This window comes from Colletotrichum gloeosporioides, assembly GCF_011800055.1.
Source record: "Colletotrichum gloeosporioides strain Lc1 chromosome Unknown consensus_84, whole genome shotgun sequence".
NCBI classification, from domain to species: Eukaryota; Fungi; Ascomycota; class Sordariomycetes; order Glomerellales; family Glomerellaceae; genus Colletotrichum; species Colletotrichum gloeosporioides.
The window spans coordinates 273,345-293,175 of NW_025544729.1; the positions used below are offsets into that span (position 1 = coordinate 273,345).

Below are 19,831 nucleotides of genomic sequence, written 5' to 3' on the forward strand. Positions count from 1 at the left end.
GATTACGAGTCAATAGTGAACTGGGATGACTGCGAACTGGAGATGAAGGGGTTATGGAAGGACGGAGATCCGAGATGTTCTGCTACGACTGGCGAGGTTTGATCGGCCGTCAACGTGTGGCCCGGGCTGGGTCCGCGGAGGACCGCGAGACAGGAAGAAAAGAGTGGGGGAGCCGTGTTTCCCGGTTGCCTGCGCCGAAATGATTCAAAGAGCATGACCTGCTACTCTGTGGACGGATGTCGGTGTCGTTTGGAGGGTCCGTGTTTGCTCCAGGTGAAGTATTCTTGATCGTCCCAATTCGTGGTCTGACATCTGAATGTGCGATGCTGACCGACTGACTGACATCTGACAGCTGCATCTCCGGTTTCGCGTGGTTGCAGACAGAGCGCACGTAGCGAGGTTCGGAACTGCTACCAAAAGGGATGGAAAAAATACTTCAAAAAGCGATTCGAACCCGGAGCCTCTAGCGCCGGATAAGCATGATCTATCTCTGTGTTTCAGCTGGTATAACTGCTTCAAGTCAAGGACACGATGCACAAGCGGCAGAGTGAGTGATGGAGAGAGAGAGGCCAAAAGAGCAGGCAAGTCCCCCGTGTTTTGAAGTTTGGTAGGTACTGTGTGTTTAATGTAGTGTGTGTGTGTGTGTGTGTGTGTGTGTGTGTGTGTGTGTGTGTGTGTGTGTGTTAATATCCGCCTAAAGCACGCCGAATGCACCTCCGTCGCCACCGCCCCTATAAAGACGCCCATGAATTCCGTTTGCAAGTCGCAGTTGATGATTGTTTGTGTGAGTGTGTGTATCTGTGTGTTTCGGCAGTCTGTTTCTCCCCCCCTTTTCTCTCTCGCAATAGCACATCTCTTGGATGCACCCTGACGATAAGGCCGATACCCGTCTTCCCGAAAGATCGTCAAGACATGGAGCTGACTCATCTCACATGCCTTTTCGGGGCAGGTTGAAGCGAGAGATGAGCTTTGCATGTTTGATGAGCCGGCCCAGGTGATGAGCCGGCCCAGGAAGACAAGTGCGTCAGGTTCAAGAGAAAGATATAGCGAGAGGAGCCGGGCGATCAAAAAAGACTGCCTTTTTCCGCTGCTAAGATTTACTTCTTCCCACCGCCCCCGGCAGCAGCAGCCGCCTTCTTGGCCTCAGCTGTAACGAGATGGTCAGCATGTTGTCTGGTCATATTCCCTCGGCTCCGATCACACAAGTGAATGGTCTCCGTCGTCGCAGAGACCCCCAAGATTCTGCCGAACAGAAAATAAGGGGCGGGCGGTGGAAGAGGCGGGAAAGACTTACATGCGGCCTGCTTCTGCCTCATGATGTCGGCAGCGCTCTCCTTGGCGCGCGCAAACTCGGTGCCGCTCATGGTGTTCTTCGTCTTCTGTTGCGTGGGGAAAAAAGACTACGCATCAGCATTCTGTTGCACCCTTTTACCGGCTAACACAGCGATCTCTTTTCGCTCACTCATCCATCCACACGGTCGAATCAGCTCCAGAAACCGTCGAGGTGCTCAGTGGAAAACACTTTTGAGAATTGAAGGTCCATCCCTCTTACTAACGCTGGAGCTGATTCAACCGGACCGGATCGGGTGTCGTGAGCAAGTCGGGTGAGCAAGTCGGGTGATCGTCGTTAAGCCAACCGGCCGACCGCGAAACGTAAACACGCCCCCAGAAAAAAAAGTACTCACCGCTCCGGCAGCCTTCTTCTGGGCCGCCTCGCGGGCCTTGTCGCGCTGGTTGCCACGGGTCATTTTGTCAAGATGAAATTAGAAGCGTACGCTGGGAAATGCGAAAAGGATGTTGCAGTGCTGCTGCGTAGAGTAGTCTGGTGTGTTCGCTGACAAGAGGGAAAAAGAAGAAAAGAAATTCAAAAAGGAGGCCTGCGCTGAGGTCTGGCCTTTTTTTTCTCCCCCCAAGGTGCTGGCTGGCCCGCGCCCGACCAACGAAGTTTGCCGCAAAACAATGAGGCTGTGCCCACTTCCCACGGCGTCAGCCGCCTGCCCTCACTGAAAAGAGTGTCCGTCCAGCGCGGTCACTGTTCTGGAACGCACCTACTTCCCGTGCCGTGGGGGAGGGAGGGGGTTCGTGGGTTTGGCCAATCAGAGGGCATCTTGATGGAGTTTGTTTCGCTTCACATGCTCCACTCTTCGGATCCTTACCTTCCCCGTCTCATCGGGTCAACGTGGTCCAGCCACGGCGCCTGCAGACATCGTGATAGGCGCCAAAAATAAACGCTTCCATTCACGGATTCTGGGCATAGTCACACATCACGTCGGACAAAATGAACACACTAGTTGTTAGAGATCTTTTCTTGATCTGCCTAGATACATGCGTGGCCGTAGGATGCTGGGTGTTTGCTGAAGAGCGTACGCACTTCCAGCCAAACCCCATACACGTCATCCCCGCCGACCGAAATGCAAAGTAACGCCAATTTTCATCCCTAGAGGTCTCTTACAAACACACAAGAAAGCCCTCTCTAATCGCTTAAGCTCGCTCGATCCCGTCTCAGATAACCTCCTTTGATATGTGAGGGCCCATGTCCACCACCCTTGCCAAAATCGTCCTCCCAATCAGAATAGCCATGAGAGTATCGGTAGCACATGCCGAGAACGAGAAACGCGATACGCAAGCCGCTGCGAGAAGAGAAAGAAAAAGACTGCCCCCCCGATGCTATCATGTCTCAACGCTCGCCCCTGTGCAATGCATACGCAGTCAGGCTGCTCCAGTACCATCCGGAGTAGCCTCCAGACTCGCTGACAGAACGAAATGGAGAGATCCTTCGGAAGAATGAGAGCTGACGCCATAAACGTGTCGTTGCATCTCATGATCAGCTTCGTTATGGCATGTCGTGTTGGAAATTAAGCCGATGTCATCGTAAGTCCGATCCAATCGTGATCCAAGTTGATAATACCTGGAAAGCGAGCGTAACGAATCGAAGTGAAGAAATAAAAAACCGCAGACAAAAACACAAGAAAGAGAATATGAAAAACGTTCGTCTATGTCGATGTCCGCGTCAAGTACAAGCCTATTGAAGGCTCCGTCTGATCTGGTGACGGCTGCCGAGAAGCAGAATGCGATTCTTGTGTTTGTGCTGCGAATGCCGTTGGCATTCGCTGCCCGAATCCATAGTGTACACACAAAGCAGGTCTTGCAACCAGATGCAAGCCCGCCGTGCTTGACGGATGAAGAGGTGATTGTGGGTTGCGATTTGTATGTTGGTGGGGGTTGAGTTTTTGATGTTTGCACAGACAGTGAAGGAAAAGTGATCGTCAAGTCGTTGCTGCGTCGTCGCGGTGCTGTGTTCGAAAGAAGACCGTTGCGGAAAGCATCATGCCGCCCATGAGATTCGTCGTCGAGTGCCCGCATCACATTTCATGCCATTAGAAGTGGAATCCCACGTCGACAACGCGTTATGTACAATTACAGCCACTGGGTCTCGCCGCCGGCGCCAGCGTCAGCAGGACCGTTTCCCATGGTACGCGGCTGCTGGTTGTAGCCGTACTGCTGCATGCGCTGGTTCTGAGGAGGAGCCGGGGGAGGCACAGTGATGTTGGCGGGCGTGGGGTAGCTGGCCTGCGCGCCGCGAGGGGCCATGCCGCCGTTCAGACCGCCATTCAGACCGTTACCGAAGCCTCCGCCAGGAGCAATGACAGAGGTGGTGTTGGACATGGCACGGTTGTGACTGGGACGAAGGGCAATCTGGCCCTGGCTGGCGTCCGCAGGAGTAGTCTGGCCGCTGGAGGTAGCACTGCTGCGACCCTCGAAAGCCTGAATCTTGGCCTGAATGCGACGTCCGTAGGGGGTGGAGCGAATAGACGGTAGGATGGGCCGAATGGCGTCGACAAGACGGAACTTGCTGTGGGGAGTCGCATACTCGAGGGCGGTCTGAATGACATAGTTCGCGTAAGAGTCGCGGAGCAGACGCTCAATCTCACCAGGAGTAAGGAGCTCCTCGACGATCATGTCGCGAGAGGGCTCCTGGGAGCAGCGCAGGCACTTCTCAATGACGTTGGAGCTGAACTTGTGGCGAGACAGCTGACCGATGCGGTTCTTGAACATGCGGACGATAGGCTCAGTGAAGGAAGGCTCGTTGAGGTCGATGATGTACTGGACCACATAGTTTCCAAAGGGATCCTGAACCAGAATCGGGGCGTGCTCGGTGATCTTAGAGATGAGCCAGACCTTCTGGTCGCCAGAGGCATGGTCAATGCAGCGCTGGAGGACACAGCAGCCGTGACGGTGAGTACCGACGTCAACGCAGTTGGTACCGACAGCGTCGAAAATGAACTGCGCGTCCTTGGCACTGAGCTTGTTAAGACACTTCTGAATGACGTGGTTGCCGTTGAGGTCCTGAATAAGCTCGACAACCTGGTAGCGCAGGGCATTGATGATCATCTCGATCTGGGTGGAGGTGGTGACGAATTCAATCATCTTCTGCAAGGCGCGAGTGCCGTGCTGGTTGAGAGCAATGCGGACCATGTCGGCCGCGGCATTCTGGATCAGGACGGTGCGCTCGTCATCATTGCAGTACTCCAAGAGCTTCTGGCAGAGGTAGTTGCCAAAGGGGTCGGTCATGAGCTCAATGACATGCTGGTTGGTCTCAAGCCAGATCATGTGGACCTGCTCCGGGTTGCGCTCCTCGAGCTTCTTTTGCAGATAGCGGCAGCCGTGCTGGTCCTTGCAGAGATCGTAAATCTGACCGCCCACGTTCTCGAGCGCGAGGCCGTTGTAGCGTGACATCGCTGAAACTAGTTAGCATGAAGGGTCAGGATAAGATACATTAAGAGAAAACGTACCCTCGTTATCCATCTGGCGGCGATGCTGGATAACTCGAGCTTGGCTGTCGCGAGGCTGATGCTGCGGGTTGTAGAGAGCGCCATAACCAGCATAGTTCTGGGCAGGGTACATATTGTTGCCGCCGAGGTTCATGTTCTGCATGCCCATGGCCAAGATAGGAGGCATGCCGTAATGTCCAGGACCAGAGGTGGGAGGGCCGGGAGGACCAGCAGGGCCAGGGTTGCTCGGGGAGACGTAGCCGTTGGGATAGAAGTTGCCGTAGGTGTTGTTGGGTCCGGCAGTAGGAGCAACGTTGGGAGCCTGGTTGCCCTGAGAGGTGTGGGGGAAGCCTGGACCCGGAGCACCAGGGCCGAAAGGAGCGGCATTGGCCTGAAGAGCAGACTGAATGGAGGGGAAATGACTGGGCTGCTCACGGGGACCGCCCATGTTGTTGTCGCTGGACAGCTCGCGACTGTGACGGCCCGGAACAGCACCGGCAGGAATGCGACCAATGCTGGCGTTGTGGTTGTGAAAGTGCTGCTGGGCGTGGTTGTTGGTCACAGAAGCGTTGTTGGTGCTCTTGACGGTAGGGATGTCGTTGGCAGAGAAGGAGCTCTGCAACTTGGGAGGGGTGGCCATCATGTGGTTGGTCGGCGAGACAACGGAGTTCTGGTTGTCGGTAGGAGCGTCCGGGTAGAACTTGAGGTCGAGCGAGTGACGGGCGTTGGCTCTGTTGCTGATTTCGCCAGACGAAGCGGCTCCGTTGAGCGAAGACGTGTTGATAGCAGACAAGCTCTGTTGAGTTCGATGACGGTTAATATGGCCCCAACCGTTCGTGGGAGGCGCGTCGGGGGCAGGCGAAGGAGAGAGGGCAAGATCAAGGGCAGCGGAGGATGCAGAGAGCTACACGACCAAACAATGTCAACGCTGAACAGATATTGACAATTTGTGCTGTAACGAAGTCTGTGTGTCGACAACGAGGTGATGTTCTTGCAAAACTCCGACCTTGAGGTGAAGGGGAGGGAGGTGATGGGGGAGAGCGAGTGTTTACTGTAAACAGAGGGAGGACGGAAAGGTGCGTAAGGTGGGAAAAAATTCTTTTTTGATACAGAAATTTTCCGAGAGGAAGAAGGCAAGGAAAGGTGCAAGTGGAGGTGGAAGGAAAGGCGGGCGGGGTGAATGGGATGAATCAAGTTGAGGTTGGGAAGCTGCGGCGGTTGCTTGCTTGCTGCTCGCTCCTTCCCGATGCTATTTCAACCTCACTTAACTCACCAGCCAATCATGACCAGGGCAGTGGCCAATCAGGCACACTGGCTTGCTACTTGCTCTGGGGGGGGAACTCGATGATGGATGGATTTGGGAAAAAAGTAGGGTAACAGAGCAAACCAGAGTCAGACTTACCATTTGGTCGTCGCGGCGCACCAGCGTGGGGAAGTTGTCGTCAGTGCCGTGTCCGTACTTGTGCTCGCCAGAAGCGTCCTCCTCGCCGAAGAGGAATCGAGCAGTGCCGGTTTGGTCGAGGTCAGAGCCGTACAAGCCAGTGCGAGATCTGGTGACAGGCATGGAGTAGCGGTTGTAGCTGTTGTCAGAAGGTTGAGAGTCAGCCATTGCCCAAGAGGTGAAGATGCCTGTGGTAAGTTTCTTGGACAAGTCGGGTTGTTTCGTTTAGAAACAAGTGAGAAAATCTGGAGAAACAAAAGCTCTTGAAATAAATAGCCTTGGAATCCCGACCGAAAGGAAGCTATTGATTGTGAAGTGAATTTGGAACGATGAGTTTGAACGGGTTGAAGATTGGGTAGGAGGCGCGATCGAAAGTTGAGAGTCGAAAGGTAGGCGCGGAAGTTGTAGTTAGAACGATAAGTAGTTGGAAAGGTAGTTGCGAGGCGCGCAGGTGGATAATAGGCAGGCGCGCAACTTTGGTTGTGAAGGCTGGTTGTGGAAGTGAAAGGGCTGTTCACAAAGTTGCCAGGTTGGGTGAGGTAGAGAACCTAAAAGCCCGGTGGAGCGTTCGTTGTGAAGAAGGTGTGAGGTAGTGGTGGGGGACCTCGAGGGTTGATGTGATGAGTCGAGGTTTTTCAAAGACGGATCCTGAGTTTTTGTGTTGTGGAGGCCAGACAACTGAGTGTAGAGCAACTGCAGGAAGGAAGCGATCCACTGCACCCTTGAGTCGCAAGAGCTCTTCCGAAGTAGCAAAGTCGATAATTCGACTGCAACACCTGCCCGCCCACACAACAAACCAAATATCTCTCGGCGCAGCCAATGGTAAGTGCTGTCGGAGCTCCAGATTTTCATACTTACGACTTGTCCAAGAAAACAAACACATGCACGGATTACAGCACTTACGCATTAGAGGACCGATGGCTGGTCGGGTCCTGACGCACAGCTTCCTCCTTCTCGTCTTCGTCGCTGTTTCTTCGAGAGCCGGGGACAGACCGGGACGGGAGATGCTCATCAAAGCTGAAGCGAGACTGCTGCATCAGAGTCGCTTGAGGAGAGGTGAGCTGCGATCCCGAGCGGCCGGGACGGTTGAACAGGCCCGGGGGAGAGGTCAGGCTAGACGTCGAGTAACGGTTCGGGCGCGAGAACATCGTGGGGAAGCCTGACGACTCGTGGTATTCGGGAGGCGTCGTCGGTTCCGACTGGTGACCCTGGCGCAGGTCATCCTGCATCTTGGCAAGCTCCATCTCCTCGCGTCGCTGCGCCTGCTCCAGCTTCTGCATCTCGAGTTCGAATCGGCGTCTCTGCTCTCGGAGTCTTTCGTATTCGAGCTTCTTCTTCTCAATCTGGCCCGAGAATTAGTATCGCCACCAGTCGAATGCAGCATCGCGCCGTCATCGGGCTGCCGCTTGCCGTCGCGGAAGCTCGGGGCGGGAGGGGAGGTCCACGAACCAATTGAACCTTGTGCAAAGTCTGTTAATTCACTTGTCAGCCCAAGTCTACCTTGTGCACCGACGGATGCGATGGCAACAAGGGCATCGCAATGGCAATCCGGCGAGTACTGCGAGTGCCATGCACAGAGAAGACGACGTACATTGTAATCATTGCCCATCTCAGGGCCGCGCTGGTTGGTAATAGACGACAATGTTGGTACACGCCCCGAATCGGTGGTGAAGCGGCGGGGCAGAGCGCCGCGCCCATCGTGAGCCTGAACAGGCTGGGGCATGCGGCTGCCGTTCCGCGGAGGTGAGACAAGCGTATTCATCGTGGGCTCGTTACGCGGGGGCTGTTGGGATCGAAATCGCAGGTCGTCCATGTGGCCGTCCGGTTTACTCCAACTCGTACACGGCACGAAGGGGCCAAGTGGCGATGGCGTTCTATATTACTGCTGGCATCAAGTACGGCCGGCGGTCAGCAACAAATACATGGAGAAACTGGATTGATAAACGAGAACGCTGCAGGCTGCTGCGAATCTGAGTTGGAGATGGCAGCCCACGATAACAAGAAACACAGAACAGAGCGAGGGTTTGGCGAATTTGAAAACAAGGAAAATCGGAGGCGGGGTGCGGATCTGGCGAACTAAAAGTGACGGGACTGCGTTAAGGTTTCCAGGTCGGGTTGGGTTGGTTGCTGGTCAGGGGGGTTGCTTTTTGGTCTTCTCCAAAAGCGGGCGGTAGTCGGTGAAGCCCTGAAAGACGACCGTGAGGATGAACGACATCCAGGGCCGCCGGGGAAAAACCAACGTCAAGTCCAGCAGAGAGCGCTTGGAGAGGGCTAAGCAGCGTGAGACCCCAATGTCTCGCGTTGCAGCTCCCGTCTCCTCTGGTGTGTCTCTTTGAATCGCAAACCGAAACCGTCCCAGTCCTTGCTTCTTCGTCGTCCTCCGCGCACCCCTACCTCGTTCTTCTCATGTCTGTCAAGCAACAAACCCCCAGCCGTGCCGAGATGCGATATGGCTTTGCGGGTGCTTGAGTCGGGTTTGGCTGCGCATCTGAAAGCCCTCCCCCCGTCTAGGTGCATTTGCCGTTGCAATGGCCTGCTGGCAATGAAGGGAGGACAGACACGTTTCTGTCTCTCTGTCTTTCTCTCTGTGTAGATGTGTTTCTTGTCGCCGTGTCGCGAAATTGCTCCCTCAACGCGCAGGATGCAGGATTGCGAACGCATAAAGACAGTAAATGGACCAGAGACTCACGTTTTTCTTCTTGCCCGCGTCGGAACAGAGTATACACTCGGGATATAGTCTCACACGTCGCGCCCTGGAGAGCCAGGAGCGGCAGTCTGGAGAGGGTTTGAAATACACGGACACACAAGATGGTGTACAGAGAAGAGACTGGACAAGAAACCCGACATACGTGGGGAGAGACGAGAGCAGCAGGTTTGGAGCATAAGAAGGTAATGTATCGTTTTTGGGTGTGGGAGAGAAGCACGGTCGAGAGGGCGTGGCAGGCCAGCCGGCGGCCCAAGATACCCCTGCGCCGTCGACGGGGGTGAAGGGGTTTTGACGGGGCCACCATCGCAAAGAGGAACCACAGAGAGGAACCACAGCATCTCACTCGCCCGCTCACTCGCTCGCTCTCTATATTGCTGCCGCTGGACCTGGGGCTGGGGGCCCAAGGGACCTGGCAACTTCCCCCTCCCCTCCTCCTCCTCCACTCTCCTGGGCTCTCAGTGACTGCCCAAAGCTGCCCTAGCCTTCCTCACTGCAGGCTATTCGTAGGTAGAGCACGGGTTTGAGGTACCTACCTGCCTCGCAAGCAGCCAAAGTACCTGGCAGCACATTGCGGGTTGCGTTACGACACCCTGCCCTGTCTTGGTCCGCGCAGCATCCAACGGGTTGAGTGCCGCCGTACCTGTCCAGGTTTGAGCCAAGGTTGCAGGCACCCAGAGCAGGTACAAAGTATGAACAGCACCGGCACAACTTCATATGCAGTGGCCGCGGTGTTGCGCGCATGTGGCAGTGGCAGATGCTGGGTATCTGGTGTGGATGGTATCCTGACGCAGCGCGGGCAGTTTTGGCATGCCTTTTCATCATTCCCAGAAGAGTAAGACAGCCAGTGGGAGACAAGGTACGCCGCCCAGGTACCCTGTCCAAACCGTCCCGCTACCGCAGCAGCACCAGCGCGCAGGTGGGCGAACATGTGTGGTTGCACTGGTGACTTGATCTCGGATACCTTTCAGGTACACGAGTCTATGGTGGGAGTTGCGGAAGAGATCTGGTTCTGTCTTGTTGCCTTGCTCTGAATGCTGTTTTGCTGATACTGACAGCTGTATCGACAGCAACTGCGAATCAGGCTCACACGTAACGTAGCTCTTAATTCCCTTCGTAGGCCATTGAGTCTCGTGGGCATCTGACTTTGAACCTCTGCGAAACCGATGTCAATGGCGAGCAAACCCAGTCACATCGCTTCCACCCCTCCGTCCCCTTCGTCTTTTTCTTACCCCCTCATCCCCTCCCATCCTCTGCCTAGGTATTGCTGAGGGGCTGGTGCACTAACAGCCAGAGAAACCGCCGAGTCTAGCAGGTCGGAGGTCGGAGGACCTCCGTACTAGGCCCAGTCGATGTTCTCCTTCCGCTTTCCTGTCAGGGGCGCTGTCTCCCCATAGCGACATGCAGTGGCTGGCCCACTATCGACGCTTGTCAACCTCAGAAGGATACTGAGAGTTGACCACCACCAGTATGGCCTTTTTGTCAGTGCATCGCAAACTCTATCTCGGTCTGACAGGAGGCCCGAGATCCGCAGAGTTCAAGGGCGTGTTTGCGTTTCCACATTGTTTTCCGGTCAGCCTCGACGAGATTGTCACCGCTCTTCTTCATTTTGGTGCTTGACTTTTGTCGAATTGGCAATCTGCGAAGTAGGGCTCGTCGCTTTGGGGATTCCCCTGCTCATGATTCGTTGTCCCGCCTCTCCTTCTCGGTGCAAAGCAACCTCCAAAACCAAGGATTCGCATGTCTCTCAGGCGGTGTAGCCACAGCCTGTTCGCTGTCTTTTTGTAGCTTGCTATTGACAACAGGTCTAGCGACAGTGTCTGTGTGCCACGCATAGCCTGCGTCGCATTGCCTTCGGGACTTGGATAACCCTGTGTGGGTGACAACACACTCCCCCGGATGGGGAACATGAGAAGAAAAAATGCATCTAGAAGAGTTGGGGATTCTGCCAGCCTCTTTTGCATTCTTGAGTTGGTTCGATATATCCACCAAAAGGAGTATCTCGCTCGTAACAGCCAGTCATCCAAAAATCGACTGCACACCACGGAGCAGCCAGCCCATGTCCGTGCCACGGTTATCGAAGATCTGCCTGATCGAGTGGACAGACCGGGGCTGCCCAAGAGCGAGATGCGCGCATGGGTACGTGAACGACAAGTTTCGTTTGCCGCTCCAAGCCCCGTTATTGGTTTGCTCTGGCAACAACGAATAGTTAGTAGAGTGATTCCCGCGTTGTGAGTAGTAGCGCAAAGGCGACAATGATACACCCATCCATCTAGTCTCTGCCAATATGACAACGACCGGAACCTCAAGTACTTGAATATCATGACACCAGACGCAGAGTTACCTGGGCCACATACCAGACCTCGCGGGCACAAGGACGGTCTTGAGAAGTGATCTTTGATCCAATTGGTCCGCTAATCGACAACTTGGTCCCGAGGATACCATTCCGCAACGTTCCTACATCGCAAACCGGCACTGGGTTGCAACCCGCCGTCGGTGAGCTGCGGGACGGGGCTTCAGGAGATTGCTCGAGCTTGAGAAGAAGGTTCACCCTTGCCTTGCCATTACCATGCTCCAACGCATTCCAACTGCTGTTTTCCCACTTCTGTTTTTCTTCGCCAACTCGCTGGCAAATAAACAGGGTCTTCCCGACCTGTGATTCCGCCTGGGCTGGGTAGCGCACGAGCACCAGCCGCTTGTAAGACTAAGTCTCAGGAAGTATCTTCTCCAGCATCACTCGAGTTTCCAACTACGAGGTGACATGCATCGCAGCGGACAACCAACGGCCAAGGCTGCATGCAAAACACTCCCTGCCCGTCAGTACATACATGAGGCTAAGAATTGTGGATTGGAGCTAATTCTTGAAGTCTCCGGATGGATACGGTCTTGCGAGAGTTGAGAGACGACCACCTGATGTAGCCATGCAGCCTCATCCTCAGCACAACTCTAATAATAATAATGGCCTGTTTAAAGACCTGCGTGGTCTGCCCCGCGATTTGGGCGCGTTTGCTACCGCGGGACAGGCCTCTCGATGCGGCAGCATCTTGGGTCGTGGCCGGTGGGCTTGGGAGGGTCGCGAAGTGACTTGCATCTTCCCACTTCCCACACGACAGCAGGCTTGTCACGACCCATGCTTTGGGGGCAAAGGACCCAGAGACTTCGTCATAATGCCGCCGAGGCCTTTTCAGTGTAGTCTTGGAGTCACCTGTCCCGAGGTGAAAATAGCAGTGCAAGATACTGATTTGTTGGGCTGCAGGCATGGGCGTTCGGAGGCCTTCAGCGGCTCCGTTCTACACCGACTTTTGAGGCCCGCATTGAGTGGACTGTCTGCGAGTCTGCGACAAAGCAGGCGTAGGCCGCGGGATTGGTGTGGAAAGTGACCAGACTCCGGACTCCAGACTCGGACTGCAGTGACTTTTCCAGATCGACCCTGGAGCAGGTGTGGAGAGGTATTCGCTTTGTACCGAGCTCGACTGGTGGACATGTAGAAGTTGGCTGCAGGCGGTTGAAAGCGCTACTCTCAAGCTCTCAAGCCGCTGGCTCTGATCGCGGAGGGACCTGGCTGTCGTCCCATGTCACTTGCAGCATGCCGGCTGACGGATGCCAGTCTCGCAGTATAGGCAAAAATGGCCTAGGTGATGGGCTAGAATCGCTGGGCAATGTTCCATCTGCCACTTCCTGCGCTAGTTCGAGGAATATCGGCTTGACGATCATTTAGCTCGGATACTCCCTCGCCACCCCTTTTTCGAGCGTCAGTCCTTTAGTCGCTGATGAAAGGCTCCATCAGGCAAAAGCGGCAAAGCCCTAGCCTCTGGTTCAATCGTCACCCGTGTCGCGATACCCCAGTGCCTGCTCAGCGGCAGGGCCCCTCTCCAGTTGTAGAGGAAGAGGTTGGACCCTCGGTGCGCCGCAGAGTTTGGGGCCGCAGGTCGTGACTCGCGGTGTTGGCTTGTTGCATCATAATTGGCAGCCCTGGCCAGAAGTCGACGCTGAGGGCGAACGATAGTATCCAGGTCAACGGCGCCTTTGGTGACGGCCGGCAGTACGCCACAGCAAACGATCTAAGGGTTTTCTTGTTCGGGAGCATGCCGAGGGTGTCAAACGTTTCTCTTGTTTTGTATTTGGCTTTGCGCCCCCCGATGCGATTGTCCAGCGTATGGTTGGTGCAATAAAGGGACATGCAGTAGCTTAGATGCGAAGGAGGGCGCATCGTCGTCGCGGGGCAGCTTCACCACCTAACCGATCAGGACCTGATATCTGGAGACGAAGAGGGGGCGATTGCGATTGCGGTGATGGACAGCGACGCGACTCGACTTGCCACACTTATTCTCCTCTGCCAACGCAACATGCAGACGGCGCTGCCGCCGCTGCATCACATCTGCTGCGGGTCGTACACAAGGAAACCCTGCGGGGAGCATTCTGATCCCTTGCTGTGTGACGACAGACTCAGGGCGGCGGATGTCAGAGGTCAGCGACTGGTAGGGGCCGTTGGAGGCGAGCCAAGGCAACAATAGCATTGATTGACGCTTGTCTTTGTTTGCTGATGTCGTCTTTGTTTGCGGGTGAGCCTTTCTGGTTCAAGAGCGTGCTCGTCATTCCAATGTGTCTCTGCGCTAATAGCGGCAAATGCGAAGAATCAATTAGACAGGCGCATTCCAAGGGAATGGCTCAAGTGAGGGGTGACGAAGACAGGCCTGTCGTCCGAGCAGAGTGGGAGGGGTAAAGTAAGAGGTAGAGAGGAAAGATGCTGGATGGCGGGGCCTGCAGGAAGCGCCCAGGGCACTGTCACCATCTTGCTGCCCTCCCCCCCTGTTGGCTCGGCTTTCCCACCTACGAGAGGCCCTGGAAAAGAGAGAAACCCCCACCCCTTGCTGGCATCGTCAACCGCTTGAGGCAAGAGACCTTGTCAAAATGCCTTACCCTTTATCAACAAGTGTTTGAGTGCTTGCGTGAAACGGATTACTTCTAGATCTGGCAGAATCTTCATTGGGACTAGGTAAGGAGGGAGGCATGCAAAGTCGCGCGTTCGCGAATATCCACTTTGTCAGTCAATTAATAAAACGTGCGCCATGTTGGTCATTCCGAGCCTGCTCAACTGCGATGCACGATGGATGCACGATGCGCACAGTATGGCTCTCTGCCGTTTACCTCCCGGATGACTATTGCTGTCACGGCTCGACCCAGACTTGAGGACCGCAGAAACTGAGCCCACCGGTGAAGCGATCTCTCGAGAGATGACCTGGCAATTTCTCAACGACCATTCCCTGGAGCATCACACCACTATGGAACCTTCCATGATATGTTTTGACAGTATTAATCAACTTTCTCGGTGCAGCGTGCCTGAGTCAACTGTAGGCTAGTCCAGGAACCAGCCCAAGAGGTTGGGATGAACAGCCTGATAACCTTAGGCTGGAAAGTAAATTCAAGCGCTCCAACGGTGGTGCCACGGCCACTTCATGCAGCCTCTTTGCCGGCTGCAGGCTCGTGGCTCACCTCGGTGAGGAACGTGCCAAGGGTGACTAAGAAGGTGAGGTGAAAGGGGTGGGTTCTGTCTTGTTATCTGCACGTGACGCTGTTTGCGATAAGAAAAGACTCACTCGGACAGTCAGCAGCATGTCTGCGGCGCGTCTTGCCGTCGCGGTCCCGTCTGATGGGGCAGCTGGCAGCACCCGGTATCGCGGGGCCAAACTTTTTTGCTGCTGCCCGCCACCTTCCTCGAATTCTCACCAAGGTGACTCGAGCTCTCGACGGCTCAAAATTCTTCTGCGGTAGTCATACAACGCGATATCAACGTCGCCCACACATGATGTTTACGTGCAGTCGACGGTGACATTCAACATGCAAGACGACGGCTTCGAGGCTCTACTGGAGCCGTTCTACAACGGAAAGAAGCTCACAGATCCCATCTCCACCAAGGAAGACAAATTCCAGCTTCTGCCCGCCTTCCTCAAGGTCAAGGGTCTCGTCAAGCAGCACATTGACTCGTACAACTTCTTTGTCGAAAACGAAATCAAGGAGATTGTTCGTGCCAACCGCATCATTCGCAGCGATGTTAACAGCTCCTTCTGGCTTGAGTATGTACCGTCAATACCAACACCGCCCTCATCTTAACTTCACACCGTGGACAGCGCTGACCAATTTCTTAGGTTCACTGATATCAGGGTTGAGAAGCCCAGTCGTGTCGACTTCAACGACATCAGAGCGCAGAATGAGGTCACACCCATGGAATGTCGCCTGCGCGACATGACATACGCCGCTCCCATCATGGTTGACATCGCCTACATTCGCGACAAGTCCAAGATTGTGCGCAAGAACGTTCCCCTAGGCCGCTTGCCTGTCATGTTGAAGAGTTCCATATGCCGCCTCGGTGGCGCTACCAACGCAGAGATGTCTCGCATGAACGAATGTCCTCTTGATCCCGGTGGCTACTTCATCATCAATGGAACGGAAAAGGTCATTCTTATTCAGGAGCAGCTCAGCAAGAACAGAGTCATCGTCGAAGCCGATGAGAAGAACAACATCATCACCGCTTCCGTCACCAGTTCTACTCACGAGCGCAAATCTAAGACGTACGTCACGCTGAAGAAGGACCGCATCCTTCTGACTGCCAACATTTTGGTAGAAGGTATCCCAATCGTCATCATCCTGAAGGCTTTAGGAGGTCTCTCCGACTACGAGATTATGCAGCTCGTCGCCGGAGACAATGGCAAGTACCAAGATGAGTTTCTTGTACAGTTTGAAGAGGCGACCAAGGTTGGAGTCTACACTCAGCAGCAAGCTCTCGAGTACATCGGCGCCAGGGTGAAGATGGGCAAAAGCAGAGTGCCGTTCTCTGCGCAAGTCCGACGAAACCACGTCGAAGAGGCTCTTGACGCTCTGGCGAACCTCATCATCGCCCACGTTCCCATCGAGGGGCTGGACTTCTACCCCAAGGCAGTGTACGTCGCATTCATGACGCGACGTGTTCTCATGGCGCAGAGCAACCTCAGCCTCGTTGACGACCGAGACTTCGTTGGAAACAAGCGACTTGAGTTGGCTGGTCAACTGCTATCTCTACTGTTCGAAGATTTGTTCAAGCAATTCTGCGGAAACGTCAAGAGCAGCATTGACAAGGTCCTCAAGAAGGACAATCGAGCTGTTCCGCTCGACGCCGTCAACATGATAAGCAACCATGCCAACATGATTGGGCAGGGCATCAACCGTGCCATCCAAACGGGCAACTGGACCGTCAAGCGTTTCAACATGAACCGAGCTGGAGTCACCCACGTACTCAGTCGTCTCAGCTACATCAGCGCACTTGGTATGATGACTCGTATCAGCAGTCAGTTTGAAAAGACCCGCAAAGTTTCTGGTCCGCGTGCACTTCAGCCCTCTCAATGGGGTATGCTGTGTACTTCGGATACACCAGAAGGTGAAGCTTGTGGTTTGGTGAAGAACTTGGCGCTCATGACACATATCACGACCAATGTCGAGGAGGAACCCGTGAAACGATGGGTCTTTACGCTGGATGCCGGCGTTGAGCCCATCAGGAACTTTTCCGGTGGCGAGATGCATCGCGAAGGGTCCTTCGTTATCCACATCAACGGAACGCCATTCGCCTTGACCAGATACCCGAAGCGATTTGCTGGCAAGTTCAGAACGATGAGGAGGCGAGGCTGGATCTCTCCTTTCGTCAGCATCCACATCAACAACCATTTCAACGCAGTTCACATCGCCACTGATGAAGGACGTATTTGCCGGCCGTATATTATCGTCAAGAACGGTAAGCCAAAGCTGAAGGCAGAGCATCTCAAGCTTCTTCAACTGGGCAAGGCGACATTTGACGACTTCTTGACACACGGCATTGTCGAATATCTCGATGTAAACGAGGAGAACGACACGCTTGTTGCTCTCTACGAAACAGACGTTACCATGACCACGACTCATATGGAAATCGAGCCTTTTACGGTTCTCGGTGCCGTTGCCGGTCTTATTCCCTTCCCTCACCACAACCAGTCCCCCAGAAACACATATCAATGCGCCATGGGTAAGCAAGCCATTGGAGCTATTGCATATAACCAGTTCAACCGCATTGATACCCTTCTGTACACCTTGGTCTACCCCCAAAGGCCCATGGTCATTTCCAAAACCATCCAATTGGTCAACTACGACAAGCTTCCCGCAGGACAGAATGCGACTGTTATTGTCATGTCGTACTCTGGCTACGATATTGAGGACGCGTTGGTGCTGAACAAGGCGTCTTGCGATCGTGGCTTTGGACGCTGCCAGGTTTTCCGCAAGTACACTGCCGAGTTGCAGAAATACCCCAACGGACGCCGCGAGCGAATTGGAGACCCCGTTAATGACGAGAATGGTCGCACAAAGAAGCACGAGGCTCTCGATGATGACGGTCTGGCGATTGTCGGCTACAAGATCAACTCGGGTGAGACCATGATCAAGAAAGAGACCCCTCTTGACACGGGATCGACCGGCATCGGGATGGATCGTGGTCCCAGCGAGTTCCGCGACTCGTCCATCTCATACAGAATAGCTGACCCAGCGTACATCGACAAGGTCATGGTGTCTCACACCGAAAGAGAGACGATGGTCGTCAAGGTCCAAACCCGACAAACAAGACGACCCGAGCTTGGTGACAAGTTCTCGTCTCGTCACGGGCAGAAGGGAGTCGTCGGTATCATTGTGGACCAGGAGGACCTGCCATTCTCCGACACAGGTCTGGTTCCCGACATTATCATGAATCCTCACGGTTTCCCCTCTCGAATGACTGTCGGCAAGCTTCTGGAGTGCTTGACTGGCAAGGCGTCTGTGTTGGATGGCCGCAAGGATTATGGTTTTGGTGACGCTTTCCGCTCTCACCCCTTGGAGCAGATGAGTGCTGCATTGGTGGATCATGGCTTCTCATGGGAAGGCAAGGATTACTTCACCTCGGGTATCACAGGAGAGCCACTGGAGGCCTACATCTTCAACGGCCCCATCTACTACCAGCGTCTGAAGCACATGGTGCAGGACAAGATGCACTCACGTTCGCGTGGTCCCAGAGCCATCCTCACTCGCCAGCCTACAGAAGGTCGTTCCCGAGACGGTGGACTTCGTCTGGGAGAAATGGAGCGTGATTGTTTGATCGCGTACGGTGCTTCCCAGCTGCTTCTGGAACGTCTGATGATTAGTTCCGACGGAACCCAGCTCGACATTTGCCAGCAGTGCGGCCTGTTCGGTTACAAGGGTTACTGCCACACCTGCAAGAGCACTAGGGAGGTGACACAAATGACGATGCCTTATGCTGCGAAGCTTCTGGTTCAGGAGCTGATCAGTATGAACGTCGGTGTGCGGTTGCAGCTTGCGGACGAGTTTCCTCACCCGAGGTGAGAAAAGGCACGGCGTGTATATTACCTGAAGTGTATCACATTTGCCCATGGTCATCGGAGTTTTGCCTACTTGGTAGCGTTGGTCCCACAAAAGAATAGACAGAATATGAGCAACATCAATACCATGAGAATAAGATTTCCTACAACATACCGCGACCCTAACGTTCTGGAATCTTCATGGAGGTCGGATGTCGTCTCCGATCCGATGTCGAGGTGGGGCGGGGTGTCCAGCCGGGCGTGCGGGACCCTCTCCGCAACCCCGGCTAGCTACCTAAGGTAAAGGATAACCTTCCTGGGCCACGGGCATTCCAGAGCTACCTTGAGTAGCTTGTTTAGCCACCCCTACAAAAATTATCTCCGCCTGTTCCTTCCGTCGCCGCATTCTTCCTGACATCATTCTTCCCGCCTGCCCTGCTGCGTCGCTGTCACCGCTTTCTTTTGCTGCTTCGCTACTTCAATGCATATCAATCTTGTTTCATGATAACTGCATTTCAGGTCCCATGGCCGCCTTGCGTCTTACATCGGCACCTTCAGGCGTGCGCGCCGCCGCGGCGTCTCCGCTGACGTCGCAGCTCTGGTCCTCCTGCGCAAACCCCACGAGCACTTCTCTGCAAACGCCGAACGTCCCGACGCATCCCTCTACCGCCGCTGCTACCGTCGCTGCGGCAGCCGCGGTGGCAGCGACCGCAACAGCTCCGTCCCCGCCTCCCCCTCCATTCGTTCTTGCGCGCCAGAGGACGAAGGAGGCCGAACTCCCAAAGCGCTACTTCAACCCCTCCAACACGGTGCTAGCTGACGGCGGGAAGCCGGGAAAGAACCCCGGTAACGAGAACAATGCCAATCTAGGCAAGAGTACGTCCAACTTATACTGCGTAACGAATAAATGAGGAAGAGACTAATACGAGGTAAAAACAGCATTGCGCGTCCTGCAAGAACACCTCCCCAAAGTCCTCCAGTCACCCCTCCCCCAGGAGATCCTCGCACCCAACATCTCCCTCCACTTGTTTCCGACGACACACCCTCACCTGCCAACCGTCTCCGGGAGGGTAGCCTATACAGCCGCTCTTTGGAGCGCCCCGATCGCCTGGAACAGGCTTCCTCTGGTCGGGAACGTGCGGTTATCCATCATCTCTGAGCGCGTGACGAAGCACCCTCTCCCCTTTGCGCCCTTGCGCTCGGGAGCTGTGCCGGAGCAGCTCGTCGTCAGGTGGTGCGCCGGTGGAAAGAGCGGCTCGGCCACGACGACGACGGCAGGGGGCGTCGCAACGGAAAAAGATGGCGACAAACCCTTTACGGGGCTATTTGTCTTTCAGTTCGACTCCGAGGGAAGGATACTGAGCCATACCATTGAGACGGTGCAGGAGAGCGGGGACTGGGAGAAGGGCGTGGGGGCTAAGGTCGTCGGGCTGACGGACTGGCTGCTCGGCGGGATGCGGAGGGGAAATGACAGCCCGAGTCCTGCTTGCAAGGGCTGAGCAAGAAGAAACGAGAGTACTACATCATGAGCGAAAATGAGAGATTCGACAACGGGTAAAACGGCGTAACGAAA

General features: G+C 54.9%; 3 protein-coding genes and 1 pseudogene across 4 annotated transcripts; 1 reads left to right on the top strand and 3 right to left on the bottom strand.

The window, feature by feature from the left end:
- Positions 1 to 1,097: 1,097 nt before the first annotated feature.
- On the bottom strand, positions 1,098 to 1,748 carry GCG54_00002145 (uncharacterized protein; the record flags this gene model as incomplete). Its single annotated transcript, XM_045402242.1, has 3 exons — positions 1,098 to 1,147; positions 1,295 to 1,379; positions 1,686 to 1,748. 3 exons carry the CDS (start codon positions 1,746 to 1,748, stop codon positions 1,098 to 1,100), a joined length of 198 nt encoding a protein of 65 aa, XP_045258604.1.
- Positions 1,749 to 3,417: 1,669 nt separating this feature from the next.
- On the bottom strand, positions 3,418 to 8,026 carry GCG54_00002146 (Pumilio domain-containing protein C6G9.14; the record flags this gene model as incomplete). Its single annotated transcript, XM_045402243.1, has 5 exons — positions 3,418 to 4,739; positions 4,794 to 5,676; positions 6,175 to 6,352; positions 7,117 to 7,556; positions 7,805 to 8,026. 5 exons carry the CDS (start codon positions 8,024 to 8,026, stop codon positions 3,418 to 3,420), a joined length of 3,045 nt encoding a protein of 1,014 aa, XP_045258605.1.
- An 816-nt stretch (positions 8,027 to 8,842) lies between these two features.
- GCG54_00002147 (uncharacterized protein) lies at positions 8,843 to 9,224 on the bottom strand (the record flags this gene model as incomplete). Its single annotated transcript, XM_045402244.1, has 2 exons — positions 8,843 to 9,040; positions 9,063 to 9,224. 2 exons carry the CDS (start codon positions 9,222 to 9,224, stop codon positions 8,843 to 8,845), a joined length of 360 nt encoding a protein of 119 aa, XP_045258606.1.
- Positions 9,225 to 14,755: 5,531 nt separating this feature from the next.
- GCG54_00002148 lies at positions 14,756 to 19,757 on the top strand (annotated as a pseudogene). Its single transcript has 4 exons — positions 14,756 to 14,991; positions 15,064 to 18,364; positions 18,778 to 19,134; positions 19,198 to 19,757. Coding segments are annotated over exons 1-4 (4,454 nt in total).
- The last annotated feature ends 74 nt before the right edge of the window (positions 19,758 to 19,831 follow it).